The 17,668-nt window shown below is 40.0% G+C and overlaps 3 protein-coding genes across 4 annotated transcripts; 2 read left to right on the forward strand and 1 right to left on the reverse strand.

Annotated features, from left to right (window-relative positions):
• The first annotated feature begins 1,598 nt into the window (after nt 1-1,598).
• On the forward strand, nt 1,599-3,859 carry cxcr3.2 (chemokine (C-X-C motif) receptor 3, tandem duplicate 2). Its single transcript, XM_054622038.1, has 2 exons — nt 1,599-1,686; nt 2,108-3,859. The coding sequence occupies exons 1-2, from the start codon at nt 1,651-1,653 to the stop codon at nt 3,203-3,205; spliced, it is 1,134 nt and encodes a 377-aa protein (XP_054478013.1). The 5' UTR covers nt 1,599-1,650; the 3' UTR covers nt 3,206-3,859.
• Nucleotides 3,860-5,454: 1,595 nt separating this feature from the next.
• Nucleotides 5,455-8,422, forward strand: LOC129109474 (C-X-C chemokine receptor type 3-like). The gene is made up of 3 exons (XM_054621548.1): nt 5,455-5,521; nt 6,557-6,910; nt 7,227-8,422. The coding sequence occupies exons 2-3, from the start codon at nt 6,560-6,562 to the stop codon at nt 7,941-7,943; spliced, it is 1,068 nt and encodes a 355-aa protein (XP_054477523.1). The 5' UTR covers nt 5,455-5,521; nt 6,557-6,559; the 3' UTR covers nt 7,944-8,422.
• Nucleotides 8,423-10,501: 2,079 nt separating this feature from the next.
• On the reverse strand, nt 10,502-13,999 carry cxcr3.1 (chemokine (C-X-C motif) receptor 3, tandem duplicate 1). 2 transcript variants are annotated; one of them, XM_054621546.1, is made up of 3 exons: nt 13,900-13,999; nt 12,259-12,639; nt 10,502-12,170 (listed from the first exon to the last, which is right to left on the reverse strand). In XM_054621546.1, exons 2-3 carry the CDS (start codon nt 12,628-12,630, stop codon nt 11,433-11,435), a joined length of 1,110 nt encoding a protein of 369 aa, XP_054477521.1. In that variant the 5' UTR covers nt 12,631-12,639; nt 13,900-13,999; the 3' UTR covers nt 10,502-11,432. The 2 variants fall into 2 exon arrangements, with proteins under 2 accessions (XP_054477521.1, XP_054477522.1); XM_054621547.1 differs by lacking the exon at nt 13,900-13,999 and having other exon boundaries at nt 12,259-13,394.
• Between the last annotated feature and the right edge of the window lie 3,669 nt (nt 14,000-17,668).

Consider the following 17,668-nt stretch of genomic DNA (forward strand, 5'->3'; position numbering starts at 1 on the left):
TGCAAGCTTGAAAGAAAGTGAATATCCCACAGATATAATGTTTCTTACAGATTTGGACAGGTAGATTGGCAAAGTCAATAAATAGTTGTATTTGTCTGAAGATAAGTAAGGTCGTATTACTTATTGGCTTTGGTAGTTTAGAAACAATATAATTACACAGTTTGTCCACCAGAGAGCGCTGACTAGTTGATTTTAACACTGTAAAAAAGTCACGCTTAACATACTGTATATCTTTGGTACTTTTATAAGTAATACTATTTTTAGAAATACCGAGAAAAATAATCTGTTCCACTTGTACTTCTCCATGTGCTCACCAGTTTGCATACTTTAAATATATGGAGCTTTAACATTATTCTTCTGTGGTGTGTATTAAACTGTTCATCTCACAAACAAGTCGACAGAAGGAAGCAAAACAGCAGTGATGTTGCACAATAATTTAATTTACCAGAAGACCCTGAGTCGAGACAGAAGTAACCGCAAGAGTGTTCAGTTCCTCACATGTTGTAGTTGTTTTTGAAAATAAATCATAACTACTGAAAGGGGACTTTAGTCATTCTGTCCATCCTGTCTGCCTCTGGTCAAGTTTGTGGAAGTTATGCATAAAAAAAGGGCTCTGTGACACATCGATGCATTTTCTCTCACTCCAACAGCAGTTGATTGTTCCTGAGCTGAGTCTGCATGTGTTTAAAAACTTCACCTAAACACTTTTATTTTACTGCGTAGTGCATTCTTGCAGATGCCACTTTTGTCCAAAGTCTCTAATGAGCGTGTTCATGTTTTTTTCCCAAAAGTCTGTTATTTTTTAACCACTTAGATGATCAAATTAAAAAATTGTCTTCTTTTTAATTCTATTTAAACGTATGAAGTATCCATGATTTCCCCCATCAGCCCCTTTGTTTGCGTCCTGTCTTCTTAACTAGATTCCAGAGGGTCAAGTGAATAAGAACTAATTTGTTTGTTTCAACATTGATTGCATATAAATAGAGCTCTAATTTTCACTTGACCAAAGCCTTGCAAAGGTGCTATAGTTAAAAATCCCTAAAATCAAAACCAGAAACAAGCTTTTAGTACATTTAATAATTTGATATTTTCATGGATTTGTAAAATTGTGACAATCACAGAATACTTCTGTAAGTCTTCACCAAGTTATTACAATACAGTCTGTAATGCTTAATACTTCAAAGCAAGCAGAACATAAAGAACAAATAGTAGAGATTCTTGCCGACCAAGCACTTTCACTTCTCCACTTTTTGGAGGTTGTATTGTAAAACCAGTTTCTACGTCCTTTGGGTTAAATTCCCATAAATCGCCTTTCAATAAGAATTGTACACATAACAATAACACAAATTGGATCTTCAGTATAGACTAAGTAGAAAATAGAATATTTTTCCATTTTGAGAACATCAGTCATGCACTGTCTGTCTGACAGAGTTTTATAGCTGGCTGCAGCCATGTTTTAAAGATGTATGTCACAATTTCCCTGACGCAGTCTTCTTTTCTTATCATAGCTGTTTTAAATGAGTGAGGATTCGGTTCCTGAAATTTGAACTTCTTCTTTCTGCTCTGGATAAATGAGGATGGCAAAGACGGGTGCTCTGTTGACTGTTGGAGGGTTTCAGGTGCTCTGCTGCCTCCTTGTTTGCTACAAATATGGATCAAGTTCATCCAACCACAGATGACTATCAGGTGAGTGGATATTTTGAAATCTTTCATGTGCATCATCTGCCATCGGGGGACACAAAGTGCGAACTGAGACTGTCTCCCTTTGCACCTAGATTCTATAACATGAGCAGGTTTAAACCATTTTAGAGAACATATAATCCTCCAACAGATATTTTCTGATGAGTTACTCAAATGTTGTACAGTATCTTGCACAATCATTAGCTATCTTTAAAGTTCCTTATTGCTAAAATACTGAAACAGGTTTTATTTTTTACACTTATTATGTATGACCTTTGTGCCAAACACTGAGGCTCAAGTAAATTAAAAGAAAATAGACAATGATTGGTGTCTGGATTACACAGTTTGTGAAATGCTGAGAAGCACTCTTTATTATCCATCTCTGTCAAGAACTTGAGTCTTAAGTCTTTTCCTCTCTTGTCAACAGGACGAATATGACTATGACAATTACACCATGGCCTTTGACACAAGCCAGAGTTACGTCCCGTGCTTACAGGACGAAATCTACAGGTTTGCACAGAGGTACTCCCCCATCGTTTACACTCTGGTGTTCCTCCTGGCTTTTGTGGGCAACGTTCTGGTGCTGTGTGTCATCCAACGCTACCGAAACTCTCAAAGAGGAGGAGCCTGCGCCTTCTCTTTGACCGACACCTTCCTCCTACACCTGGCCATCTCTGACCTCCTGCTGGCCATCACCCTGCCCCTGTTTGCGGTGCAGTGGGCTCACCAGTGGGTGTTCGGCTTGGCTGTTTGCAAGATCTCCGGTGCTCTCTTCTCCCTGAACCGGTACAGCGGCATCCTCTTCCTGGCCTGCATCAGCTTTGACCGCTACCTGGCCATCGTTCATGCCGTCAGCTCCGGCTGGAGACGCAACACCTGCCATGCCCAGATTGCGTGTGCCCTCATCTGGGTGTGCTGCCTTGGCCTCAGCGGGGTGGACATTGCCTTCAAACAGGTAGTGGAGGTGAACACTGTGGGCAATCAGAAGGCCTTCCTATGCCAGGTGTGGTTCACTCAGAACTCCATGCAGTGGCAGGTGGGGCTGCAGATGATCAGTGTTGGCCTGGGTTTCGGGCTCCCCTTATTGATCATGCTCTACTGCTACCTCCGCATCTTCAGGTCTCTCTGCACCGCCACTCGCCGCCAGAGGCGCAAGTCTCTCCGCCTCATCGTCTCCTTGGTGTCCGTGTTTGTCATCTGCTGGGCGCCGTACAACTGCTTCCAGCTGGTAGACAGTCTGCACAAGTTAGGCGTGGTAACTGGAGGTTGCCAGTTTGGCCACGTGGTGGACATTGGGACTCTGATCTCTGAGAGCGTGGGGCTGTCGCACTGCGCCCTGAACCCTCTGCTGTATGGCTTCGTCGGGGTGAAGTTCAGGAGGGAGCTGGCCAGAATGTGTAAGGGGCTGCTGGGACAGAGAGGCTTGATGGGGATGGAGAGATATAAGCAGAGGAGGCTCAGGAAAACCACCGGATCCTTCAGCTCTGCAGAAAGCGAAAACACCTCCTACTCTGTTATGGTGTGAAATGAGAGACAGGAAGAGCAAGGTGTTTTTGTTTTTGTGTGGGCGTGCGTGCGTGTGTTACGGTTGAGAGAAAAATAGAAAGTGAGCTTGAGTGGATTCAGAAAAAGAAAGGATTCAAATATGTATTATAAATTCAGCTAAATAAGGACTTTAAAATGTTCTCAGCGGGAAAAGTAAACACTTTTCTTCCATTGGTGCTTCGATATCTGATTGTTTGTATGGTGCAGCTTCAAACATGGTAGCCTACTTTTTCATTTTTTGAGTATGGAGTTAAACAAGACGCCACATACTGACCCGGTCATCTCACTTTTTTCGTGAGAACTGATTTTGAAGGGAGAATTGATTTTTGTGTCCATAAGTCAAATCTTGTGAAACGTCTATTTCTTCATACTCCTAGAAAAGCTTGTTCAGCAGTTGTGATGCAACTGTGGCCTCAGTAGTCGGCCTCATTTCTCACATCCTTTCACTCAGTAGATATTATCAACAGATTCAACACTGTGTGCGGCAAAACAAGTTTCAGATGTTCAAACAGTGAAAATGGTTGTGTTGAAATTCCCATTTCTCGTTTTTAAAATGTGATCCATATACAGCTTTGAGACTCTTTAGCAGTATCACTCGTTTTGAATTTTGTGTATTACCTGAAAACCCATGATGTTTGTGATGTACAAAGATTTTTGTAATAAATATTTTGTAGTAAAATATAGTGTCATGTTCATATATGCACCAACATATCAGGTTCTCTCTCTGCATGTCGTCAGGACAGCAGAGTCGCTGCCCATCTTTCGGCGCAGGCTGAAAACTCACCTCTTCAAGAAGCACTACCCTGAGCCTTCCTCGTAGCACTTATTGTATTCATATTAGTTGTTGCACTCACTGTATTCGTATCAGTTCGCTGCACTTATTGAATTCGTATTCGTTTACTGCACTTATCCTATTCGTAGTAGTTTGTAGCACTTATTGTATTCGTATTAGTTTGTTGCAATTATTGTTTTCGTAGTAATTTGCCTCTGCACTATACTTTTGCTCTGGTTTATGCTTTAAGATGCTTGTTTAAGAAAGGGGATGCACTTATGACTTCTGGTGACTAGTAGTTCTCTTGAATACCTATGTTGAATACACTTCCTGTAAGTCGCTTTGGATAAAAGCGTCTGCTAAATGACTGTAATGTAATGTAATGCATGTTTACTTGACCAACTTTTAGCAGGCACAGCATTCAGTTGCCAAGTGCATTGACGGGTCTCCTGGAATCTGAGGTACTTGTACTTTATTTGAGTATTTAAATTTTTAGGGTTTTGTACTTTTAACTCCATGACATTTGTCTGAAAATCCCAGTTACTAGTTACTTTTCAGATTACAAATTTTCAAATTGTTTAAAAGTCCAACAGTTTTGAAACCAGTAGTTTAATCTTTATCAATGCATTGCATTTTATACATTTACTTAGTAATATTATATCATATTTGTATGTAAAATAAAAATATAAAAATGTACAACAGCAGCTGTCACATAAATGTAATGCTGGGAAAAGTGCAATACATCCATCTGAAATGTAGGAAAGTAGAGGTATTAATTACCTTAAAATGGAAATACTCAAGTAAAGTAGCCGTCAACTACCTCAAATTGTAATTTATTTTATTCCACAGCATTACTTCGGTTTATAGTAGACATGCTTTAGTTTTCAATCTTCCATCTGATTTTTTCTTTTCTTTTTTTTTTTTTACTCAGGCCTGTTTTTGTTTTATCTCGAAGATTGACTAAAACCATACTTAAACATCCCTCTCACACACTGATGTAAAAGGACATATTGTGTATTTTATTCTTCTTCACTGTTTTCATCCAACCAACCGGGTAAACCCTCAGACGGTCAGACCCTCTTGTTCGGTTTGGAAACACAACAGCTCCATCTCGTGGAAAGCGTCTCTGTGTGCGGACGATGTGCGATTCTTTGTTTGACTCTACTGTGTGTTCACAGCAGCATCAAGTCAACAACACGCAGCTGACAAGCGGAATCTAGATATGTCCTTCACAATAAAGCAACTTTACCCCACCATAATAACAAAGGCAACGAGGACTGCGCCATGTGTATCAATGAATGTGCTACTCGCTGCAAACACAAAGCGCGTTGTCCACTTCTCAACCTCTTTCTTTTGTTTTTCTATTAGTTGACGCTGCAGTGAGTTCCAGTGCACATTTTATTTTGAAAATGAATTCATCGAGCCGCTCGGGTTTTTCGTGCGTAATGACAGATTTGGCAGAGTTTGCGATGTGCGAGACGAAGTGACATTTGATTGACCAAAAACAACGCAATTAAAGTGCATGTAAGTCCATTCTGTTGCTGGTGTAGCCTGTAAGATCACTGTTTGTACTCGAGGTGCGTCTGTGTTGTAAAACAGCTTGTGACGCGCAGCTTTCCTCATCGTCTGCGTTACTTTTCTCAACCGCAGTGCATTTCTAAAAAAAAAAACTAACTAACTATCTAACTCTTAGTTTAGGGATTGTTCAAGTTTTACGCGCAAACTCTTTTTTTTTCTCTCTATCTGGACTTGATTTGCGCTCGACAGCTGCAAGATCTCCGTCCGCTCTCCTTCAAATAAAACACGGCAGTAAACTCGCTTAACGCTGTTGACGCCGGTGTGAAGAGTCTGTCCTTTTTTAGTGTCATCCGCCCTCTGTTATTGTCCTCTTCAGTCTGCAGCTGAAGCCTTTATACAGCCTAAATGTGCATAACATACAGTTCAAGTCTTATTGTCTCATAATAAGTATATGTTGCCATTTGGAATATATGTTCTCTAGCGATGTGACTCATAATGTAAGTTGTAGTACTGACATTCAAGCTTTTACATCTCCGTTTATTTGGAAGTTTCAGTTTCGTAATGTCTCTGCTGTGGTTGGTTCATGTCTATTTGTGCAAAGCTTCTATAATGCGTCTTATCTTATCACGTACCAGTGCTTCTGGTTTCGTTACGTACATGTTTTCAAACCTACCTTCATTGACAGTAACAACCACAGCTCACAGCCATTGTGCAACAAATAGCTTCATATATGTTGTATGCGTGTGTGTGTGCATGGCCAGGGGGAACTGTGCTTTCTATTAAAGAAACATTCCACTGTTTCCTCATATGGTGACATCACACCATGTGAGTTATGAGTGAGTTTGGGCTTGTTTAAAAAGCATCAGCTGGACTTCCCAAAGGGGGAGTTTTTCAGGACTTAACTCTCTCAAACACAAGTGACTGTCAAACACAGACACTCAGAGAAGAGGATATAAGCTGGTGTTTTCGACATCCGTCCTCTGAGGCACTGCATCATTTTTAGATTTCTCTCTTTTAATTTCAACCTTTTTGCCTCCACAGAAGATGACCATGGATGTGGACCTCGGTGGAATATTTAGCCAGAACGGCACCTACGACTACGACGACAACTACGAGTATATAGAGGAGATCGAGCCGAGGGACAGTGAATCGGTGTTGATCCCGGTTCTGTACTCCGTGGTGCTGGTTGTAGGGCTGCTTGGAAACGGACTACTCTTGGCCATACTGGGTCAGAAGAGGCGATCCTGGAGTATATCAGACACCTTCGTCCTCCACCTGTGTGTTGCGGACATCCTGCTGCTGGTGACGCTGCCCTTCTGGGCGGCACAGGAGGCTCAACGCGGTGGATGGTGCTTTGGGGGTTTTCTCTGCAAGATCAGTGGAGCTGTTTTTAATGTAAGTACAAAGTGGTGTGTAGAACAAGCAGCGTCTGGGAAGTCAAAGGGAAATCTTTTCAGTGAAGCTGTGAGAAAGTTGTGTTTGGCTGATGGCCATTATTTTCCCTCCCTTATCTTGGTAGACCAGGGTCATTGTACTTAATACTTTCATTGAGCAAGTATACTCCCCGGTCACATCCACATTCCCCCAGGCATTTCAGCATTTCTGGGAAGAGGCAAGAGGAGGGGATCAGAGTAAGGGAGAAGTGAAAGCTGGCTGGAGTTTTCCATCTTACACAACATCAAAACTCAAGTTCTGATATTCTTTTTCCCAGATCAACTTCTACTGTGGCATCTTTCTGCTGGCTCGCTTCTTGTCCATCTTCGACGCCACCCGGCTGTTCTCCCAGAAGAAGCCCAGGTTAGCTCATATCAGCTGCCTGACGGTCTGGCTCGTCTCCCTGTTACTCACCATCCCTGACTGTGTTTTCCTGGTGGTGAAGAAGCAAGAGAAATGGCTGTGTGTTCACAGCTACTCCCAGTCAGCAACTGATTGGCAGCTGGTGTCACGAGTCCTCCACCACACGTTGGGCTTCATGCTGCCTGCAGTCGTCCTGATCATCTGCTGCTGCCGTGTCCTGCTGGGGCTTCAGTGCAGCGCTGACGTCCCCCGGAAGCAGAAGGCCGTCCCCTTCATCCTGCCCATGATATTGGTCTTCCTTCTCTGCTGGCTGCCGTACAACATCACACTCATTGTGGACACATCAAGACGCCTCTCAAAGGAGCCTGAAAGTTCCCTGAAAAAAGCTCTGATCGTCACATCTGTTTTGGGCTGCATGCACGCCTGCCTCAGGCCTTTGCTCTATTTCGGCCTATGTGGAAACTTCAGGAAACAGACACTGGCCATGTTTAAGCGTGCTAAAGTTGAAACTGAGAGCTCGCTGTGGGGGCTGGGTGTTGGCGAGGAGGCCCCATCCGACCAGAATCCAGAAGGGCAAGTGTTGAATGAGATGACAAGTGTAGATCATCAGGGGCCGTCAACTCAGTGCTGATTATTGGACAAAAAAACCCTCCTGTGACTCAGAAGTCATCAGAATGATGAACCACCCCTGAAGGGAATTTAGTGTGAACTTCTGTCATGGGTTCAAAGGATTGAGGACCTTATGATGGTCTAAGGATGAGGAATAGATATTTATAAAAACATGACTTTTAGAAATTGCACTTCAATGCGAATGTTTCCGTGCCACATCATGGTGACATGCATTGTTTTTTTTATTTTGTAATCACAGTTGCACAATGTTAGCTTGTTACCATGAATCATGAGTTTTTTATTCAATTGTAAATATCTATATTTTTTTATTATTATTATTATTATTATTATTATTATTATTAATAATATATTGTTTTATATTAGTAAGAAATGTGTCAGTGAACCATTCAAACTGTTAAACAATCATCATGAACTATAATGACAAATATATGTCATCATGCTTGAAATTCTTGGAATGGAATATGGTAATATATATCTTATCCAGACCGACAGAGTTTGTTACTTCTGATGAATCAACTGATTCCCTTCTTCTGTTATTTTGTTATCTTCAGGCAGTAAAGTTTCCAGGATTGAGGTGTGTGTGTGTGTGTGTGTGTGTGTGTGTGTGTGTGTGTGTGTGTGTGTGTGTGTGTGTGTGTGTGTGTGTGTGTGTGTGTGTGTGTGTGTGTGTGTGTGAGACCACAGTGCAGTGAGGGAACTTCCCTTTGGCGAATCCCACAGCTTTATTTCCTTCAACTTCATTGTTGCAGCATGGGTTTGTGGACTGCAGGACAGCAGATGACACAAACAGGTGGTGATGTCATCGGTCAGGTGACAGACGAGGGGAAGAAAGGCCGCTGTTTTGGTGCTGCAGCCTTTTCATAGCTCTCGGTTTACTCTCATCTAAAGACTTGTCTGTTTGTTTGGTGGAGTGAGAATAGTGTTGTGCGTAAGGGCATTTGACTGAAAAAATGGGTGTAGGTGGGAAATGAAGGAATGAAGAGGAGTTAGAGAAGAAAAGATCTTATCTAAAGATCACGGTGCACGTTGTGTTGAGCGCTATATTTTTGGTTTTCACCTCCTTGCTGCTGTGCAGGTTATGGCCTGCTAGGTACGCTTTATTTCTGCGCTCAAGGCAAGATAATGTTAACACATATAAATATTACCTTAAATAACTTGGTCTTTCACAACTGGGTGTGCTTTTAAAAAAACTCAGTGTAAAATTATTTCACACAAGAAAGAAAACACCTTCCCTCCGCTCAGGCCATTTAGTTTCCTTCCTCTTTAATGGTGTTTCAGTTCATCTAGAGCCGAAGCCTGAAAGATTTGGTCTAATGTGAGAAATGCTGGTTTTATCTGTGACAGCAGCAACATGTCAAGTTTATATCATTACTGGTTATAAATGGTCTTGAACATTGTCTCAGATTGAAGTGTTATTTCCTGTGTAAGCTGAAAACTCTCACCAATCTAAGAGATAAGCGGCTAAACTGTACATTTCTTTAATGAGTAACAAACCTGTTATCAATACAAACACAAACTTTGTTGTGCCGTCCACAAGAAAGTGAGGGTTGAATCCTACAGAAATTCAAGCCTTTGATTCTTTTAAGTGCAAAAGTTTCAAAGAATTGAGCATGGTGACTCGATGACTGAAAAGAAGACTGATGCATGTTGACCACATACCACACAGAGCTTGATGTGTTTGAATGATTGTGCAGCCACGTTGTTGACTCTTAAAGACTGTGAAAGAGTTTATGAACCCTTCGCTGGCTTTGTTCTCTACCTCAGTGACTGAACCAGTAGAGCTGCTGCTTTTGTTTTTACTATACATACCCTGTGGTATTGCTGGAATCAAACTTGTGCAAGTTTAAGGAGTGATCTATTTTTAACAGCAGTGCCAACACCCTGCTGTTGTTAAATGTGTGCTTCTCATTTAATTATGATAAGATCTGCTGTGTGGAAAGAAAGCAGTAGTGTCACCTTTGCGGTTTTTAAAGTAACCTTTTTGCGTATTGGTTGTCTGACACAAGACACAGCGTTTTTTTCGTGCCGTTTACTCATCTATTACCTGTCTTTTCTGCTTAGGCCTCATGTTTGAGGATGTGCGGCTTCAGTTTTTTTGTTCCTTCACTTTCCTGTGAAATAGAAGTATGATATTTCCACTGAAACCCCCACGTGATGGTTTGCAGTTTGGTTTACTTGTTGTTCACGCATGTATTCTTTTCACCTGATCTTAAGTTTATCATAAGCATAGAGAACATTTTTTAGAGAAGTTACTACATTTAAATATTTTAAATGATCAATACATACAGACAGAACAGAGAATACAAAGGTTTTAACTTCTCCTTAAGTTTAAATTGTAAAAATTCATGCTGCAAACTATCCCCTATCATGTATTACAGTGTATACAGTATGTATAGGAAAAATGTGAAAACATCAGTTTCTGTTAATTACCGCCCAAGATTATGATTTAGGAAAGATTTTTTTTAAATAAAGTGCATGTGTGTTTGGATAGAATTTTTTACTGCAATGTTGCTGTACTGTAATGTTGAAAAAATACTGGTTTATGATTGAAAAAAATAATTTTATTCTGTGTTTGAACAATCCATGTACACAAATAAAAAAACATCATACAGTAACCAATAATTGTGGTACAAAATAAATGTCAAAGCAGTATATAGCCACAGTTGTTATATTCACTGAAGTATATATATTATGTTATGCGCAAATGTAGCCTTGAAGTCAGAAAAGGGAAATTAATACTTTTAATGCAAAAAAAATAGATCTGCTTCCTACAAGTACAGGTGTTTGACCTCAAGTCCCAGACAGACAAAACATTTTTAGTCATGTTCATGTTGGTACAGGTCACCGAAAGAAAGCATAGCATGTTAGCAGTTATATAACACCAGAAATTAACAAAAGCATTGTTCACTCTGCTGTTCATGTCTTTTTTTACATACGTATTATGCTCATTTCCATGTCATACTTGTATATTGGGTTTATACAAGAACAGGTTAGCATGCTTTAATGATAAAAAAATATATATATATTGTTTATTATTAACATTATTTTTCTCATACTGTCTGTCTGAATATACCTGTTTTTACCTGAAACACGCCATTTTAGCACGTTTAGCAATGGAATTGCGTCCATGATTGTGTCCATGTTTAGTTCCTGTCAGCTGTTGTCATTTACATACACTGGAACCGGAAATAAACTGGGACATATTTAGAAGGATTACACTTAAAACCTTTGGAGTGGTCTATATAATGTATAATTAAAAATCCCGATTGCTTGTTTAAAGGCGCAGTTTCTGAATACAGTCTGTGTGTATTTCTCCATTTACTGAGCTTTCTGATACTTTTACAGTATTTTTACAGTAATTGGACCTGCTTTATAATAAAAATAAAATAATATCATTTAAATCTCACTTTTTACAACATGGGATATTTAAGAAATGTTGTCAGTTTGTTCAGTTTTGAAATGTGCTTGTTAATCTGTTTGTGTCTCTCTTTTAAATAGCAATGGAGTTGGATGTGTCAGCAGACTCAGACCAAATGGAGCTTCTCCTGCTGGTACCAACAGATTGCAGTTTGGCACTTGTCTTCAGCTTGCAGCCGAGAGACCTCAGGATGTCCAGGAGCTGACGCCGGAACTTCACACCCACAAAGGCATACAAGATGGGATTGAGGCTGCAGTGGAGGAAACCCACGGAGGAAGTGACCATCTTGGCTGTCTCAAGAGACGTTCTGACTCCACAGGTCTCATTGATTTTGCTGGAATGAAATGTGTCCACCATGAGTGTGATGTTGTATGGCGTCCAGCAGAGAAAGAAAACCACCACTACTGCCACGATGACCTTGAAAGCTTTCTGCTTTTGGAGGCCCTGGGAGCCGCACCGCAGCCGGCGCAGGATGCAGGAGTAGCAGAAGATCAGGATGGCTGAAGGCAGCAGGAAACCCACTATGTGGAAAATAAGGTGTGATGCCAGTCGCCAGTGAATTACGGACCCGGAGTCGAACTTGTGGTAGTTCCGTACACACAGTGCTTTTTCGGTTCTGGGATTCATCACAGCATCCAAAAAGATCCAGTCCGGGATGGAAAGGAGCAGGGAGAAGAGCCACACCGCCAAGCAGCTGACCTGAACAACCCAGGGCTTCTTGCGGGAGTACATCTGGGTAGCGTGGACGATGGACAGGTAGCGGTCCAGACTGATGCAGGCCAGCAGAAAGATTCCACAGTAGAAGTTGATCTGAGGGCACAAAGAAATCAGACACAAGTGAAAAATCATGCACTCTAAGGCAGTTTTTAGTGCATCTTTCCTGTTGCACACCTCTTACCGTAAAAACAGCTCCGGTGATCTTACAGAGAGGAGTGCCAAAGGTCCACCCCTTATCTTGAGCGGACTGCGCAGCCCAGAGGGGCAGAGTCACCAGCAGCAGGACATCCGCCACACCGAGATGGAGGATGAAGGTGTCCGTGACACTCCAGGTCCTCCTGCTCTGAACCAGAACTCCCAGCAGCACCCCATTCCCCAGGATGCCCACAACAAACGCCACAGAGTACAGAACTGGGAGGAATGCCTGCTCAAATTGCACATCCTTGCTTGGGTCGCACACGTCCTCACAGCAATCATATTCAGCATCAGAGGAATTGTCATATAAATCATAAAGACTGTCAAAGAGGCTTTCACCGGACGCTTTATAGGCCATTGGTGAACTCTGCACAAAAAGAAGAACAAATCTATTAATTTGGCTTGAGCATTTGATCTCTTTACCACACAGTGGTGCTGTTTACACTTTTATTTATACATCTATTGTCTGCATCTGAGTTTTTTAATTATAAAGCACATTTTTTGCAGTTCATTTAAATTCTCTGGGTCATACAATAAAGCAACAAACAAGACAGATCGGACCACATAAGAGCAAATAACAATTCAACTAACACACTAATGAATTATGTCAAACAAAAGAGGATAAATCAGCGTATGCATTATGAACCAAAGAGGTTTCGGTCTTTGAGAAACTGATTTGTTGTCTCTCAATTAGACATAATCCTGAACGTAAGCGCACATTTTGAATAAATGTAAATTCAAAGAATCCTAAATTCAGATTTAAAACAGAGAATAGGCTAATAATTGTTGTTTATTTAGGCCTTGTTAAAACAGAAGAAGCAGAAGTTTTCTGGACAAGTTGTATCAGTGCTCAGAACATTTTTGGGCGCATTAGAGCAAATATATTGAAGGTTAAAGAACAGCCCTTTTTGCCGTTCTTCTTAAATGTAAGCACCATATCTCTACTTGACCCTGGTGTAACAGATACCAAGCAACGTGTTCTCAGTTCCCTATTAAGCTAGAGGAAATTATGACCACTAGTCATACTACTATTGTGGTATGTGCAGAATTGAGAAAGGGAAGCATTTGTCATTTTAGTTTCAGCAAGAATCTCTAACATGGCACAAGAATAACATGGACCAAATATATTGACTATATATATATATAACGACAAAAATATTGAAACACTACTAATTATGTGGATGAAAAGTGCAAAAGAAATAAAAAAGATGGTTTAGAAAAAAAAAAGACAGAAGAGCAGAATAATGAAAGAAATTACAAAATAGTAACAGTGCTTTAATCATGCTTTAATCTGTAACTTGTTGCATGAATTATCATTTGGTCATGATGAACGACTCAATCGGCACACTGTCACGCTACAAACCACATCACAGTCTTACTAGAAAGTAAAGTGAGAACAAATTGCTTAGAGGTGGAGATAAAAGATGTAGATAAGATTAAATTCATGTTTATCTGTGTTTAGTTAATTAGGCAAAGTTAACATGCACAAAACAAGTGAGAGGTACAAAAGCAGTTAAAATGCATTGATCAAATAATGAATAATGATATGTAATTTACTAAAATCTTCCTGGTAACCAACGATGTATATGCATAGTCTGAAGAAATTAGGTTTACGGTAATCACTTACCAAATTGTAATCTTTTGATATTGTATTATCCTCAGTGAGCAGGCTCAGAAGGGCACACAGCAGAAATTATGAAAGTCTCACATGAACAGCGTATGCATTGAGGGGAAACCCAGAGACAAGATACCTTCCTCCATGTGTAATGTGACGTAAAGCACATGAGGGGAAATAAAACCCTGCAGAGGGTTTCGTGTTTGTAGAGGGATTCAGGGAAACTGTTGAATTGATAATTTATGTTAATTTAATTTCAACCCCACTTTCTGAAAAGAAACAACTCTCTCTAAAAACACTTTGAAAAAAGTTTGAATTCATTAATTGAAATACTGAACAGATTAGAGATCTGTGTGGTGATTCAGAGGTCTGGACCCAAGCTAGTACTCTTTTTGACACCTTCTTGTCTTAAGATAAGATAAGATAAGATAATCCTTTATTAGTCCCGCAGCGGGGAAATTTGCAGGCTTACAGCAGCATAGAGTAAAGTGCACACAAGAGACATAGTAAAGAAAGACAAGATAAAAAGGAAAAAAGAAAAGAAAACAAGTATTATAAATAAGCAATAAAAACAGTAGAAAAACACAATAACTGAAATATAATATTTACAGACAGAAAAATGATTGCACAGTGCTTTTATTGTCATGTGTCATGTGGTCTGCTGGGAGCAGAGTTGGTTGTGCAGCCCGACAGCAGCAGGAAGGAAGGACCTGCGGTACCTCTCCTTCACACACCGGGGGTGAAGCAGCCGGTGGCTGAAGGAGCTGCACAGAGCTGCCAGGGTGTCCTGCATGGGGTGGGAGGTGTTGTTCATCAGGGATGATAGCTTGGCCATCATCCTCCTGTCTCCCACCACCTCCACCGTATCCAGTGGACACCCCAGCACACTGCTGGCCTTCCTGACAAGCTTATTGAGTCTCTTCCTGTCAGCCGCTGAGCTGCTGCTGCTCCAGCAGACCACTGCATAAAAAATGGCTGATGCCACCACAGAGTCGAAAAAGGTCCTCAGGAGTGCTCCCTGCACTCCAAAGGACCTCAGTGTCCTCAGCAGATAGAGTCTTGTGTTAATAAAGGGAATGTAAAGGCCAATTAGCATTCGGATCAATAAGTAAGAATCAACCGTTGTCTAGTCAGGTGCCAATAAGGATACACCCTGAGGCAGATTGTGGCTGCAGTAACTGACTAGTGGTTCCAGATGTTAATGTTTATTTATGTTATTTAAAATGTTCGAGTTAAATGGACAAAGATGTCAACCAAGAAAAATAAAAGGACAGAGTGTTTTTATAGATGTTTACTGAAACACAAACATCATTGATGTAAGGGATGCTGGATTTAAGAACTTACTCTGCAAATGTTTTATGAGGAAGAAAGTGTGTTAGAACTCAAAGATACACTCAAAAATACGTAAAAATAATTCCACATTTCACCTTTAATGGCCCTATAAAAAACTCATAATACTATTTATACATTACATATCAGTGTAAAATCTTGCCTTGAATCACTAGCCATATTATAGCTGCAGTCGTCTCCAAAACCTCAAGATTTCTATCTCAGCTTTTTTTTTCTCGGTATTGCTCGTATGGATGCTCACCAGCATGCAAAAAAAAAGACACCTGCGGCAGTTCTGGGTTTCAAGTGTCTGTTTCCCCTCGCCCATCTCCTGTTTAAAAAAGCTTTTTCCTGTTTGTTTCACACCTTTTCTTTCCTCTTTTGTTTTGCAGGGTTTATGCAGTTCTTGCAGTGAGAGTCTGATGAAAGGGTCTTTCACAGATCACAACTAGAGATAAATATTGCTAGAAACTAATTGAATTGTGATTTACACCTGCTTTTTTGAAAGCATAAAGAAGATAGGATATGGAAAAGTGGTTTGCCTCAATGTGGTTTCAGACACTGGCGTGTTTCATTATGAGGTCCACAAATATACTCAATACAAAACTGCAGAAGCATGAACAGCAGTTCTGTGAGGTTGCTTCTGAGATGCTTTGCTTCAAAACTAAACAAACACCACTGTCATATGCTTCTCCTGTTTTAACTAAAGAAATGTTAGACGGGAAAACTTACAACACTGCACCACTTCTTTTACACTTTTAAATGGTTCCGCTTTTGTCTGTACTATCTATACTATAAGATTTTAAGATTATGAATAACTGAGATAGACTAAAGTGTGATAAACTAAAGTAAAATAATGTTTTTACAAGGTGTATTAAATGTAGGTTGTGAGTATTTCCCTAAATTCATAGTGTTTTAAGTAGCAACTGTATAACCATGGAGATCAGTTGAGGAACTGAAAGAACACAAATATATACAAAAAAACATTTCCACATGCTAGTTTTGATTTCTATAATCCCATCTTGGCCATCACAATTGGAAAAACAACCATCATTTTACACAGCCTGTTGTATTCAGCGTGCTTATTCAACACAACTCAGTGTTGCATTATTAATTATTCAAGATGTTAATGAAGAAATATCAAAAGACATCGAGCCATTTTTTCCTGTCCTTGAACACCTGCAGAAATGAACGTATCCTTCCTCCTTCTGGTTTGACTGAAAGTGGTGTAACCACACATTTGTAGGTTAGTATGTCACTAAAATCATAATCCAAATGCATTGAAGGCCCAATATCTAAGGCAGCACAGACGGCTATATCGTCTCATGATGCACTGAGATGTTTCAGTCCTGACACATAAAATCTGTTTGTTTACAAGCTTTCTGATTAACCCAGCCTTGGGTTACAGATACCTGTCATTTTATATTGCATATTGATTAACAGGATCTAGTACTTTTTTTAAACAGTTAATTGATTTTCAACATTGCCCACAATGGCCTAATACACCAACCATTATTAAAGTGAAAACTACCTAAACAGTGTTTTTAAAATCTCAAAGAGACTTGACAAGTTTACATAGTCATATATACATTTTTACAAAGAAGACATTTCTTTGGTAGAGATGCATCATCAATGTTAGTTTGATTTATTTGTGAAGCCTTTGCCTTAAAGTTTTACAATATTAAGATCACAAAACAGCCAACCTCTGTGAAAACAGATTATTTGTGCTAATTTACTTGTAAAACAAAATGGTCGTACCCACAGCACCCATCTGGATTTCCTGTGAGACATTTGTTGCTGTGACTGCTATAAACCACAGTGTCAACCTTCATATTTAGTATAGCAGTGCAGATTTGGGCTTTAAACATACATCATGAATATGTATGACTGAAATGTAGCTTCTTTCATGCATTTTGTGTTGACAGTGTGCAGAATACACCACTTTGCATTGTGATGGGAATAAACCTAACTATTAAAAAAAAGTGAATTTGTGGTCAAACTTGCTGTTGATACATATAGAAGCGCATAAAGACCCACATGTGTAACATTTAAACAGTTGACATTTTGACTCATGTGATTTTCAAATGTGAAAAATAAGGTGTTTTTGAACATCTGCTGGAAAATCATCACAAATATATAAACTCATAGAACACGAGGGGAAATAAATGAGGGGGTGTAGGAGAGAGTTTGTGGTTGGAACAAAATGTTCCTGTTTTTCAGTCCTTTACAGTACTTAAGCACTTTTCAGGTAGACTGAACGTTTTAGTAAATAATCTTAACCATTACTGTATCCAACTGCTCCTTCATGCCCTCTCTTCAGGCGCATGTACAGTGCTGTGAAAAAGTATTTGCCTTTATGATCACTACCTGGCGCCGCGCGAGTGCCTCTTACAGCAGCGTAAATATAATATTTCAGTTATTGTTGATTTTCTACTGTTTTTTATTGCTTATT

The sequence above is a fragment of the Anoplopoma fimbria genome, chromosome 20, assembly GCF_027596085.1.
Source record: "Anoplopoma fimbria isolate UVic2021 breed Golden Eagle Sablefish chromosome 20, Afim_UVic_2022, whole genome shotgun sequence".
NCBI classification, from domain to species: Eukaryota; Metazoa; Chordata; class Actinopteri; order Perciformes; family Anoplopomatidae; genus Anoplopoma; species Anoplopoma fimbria.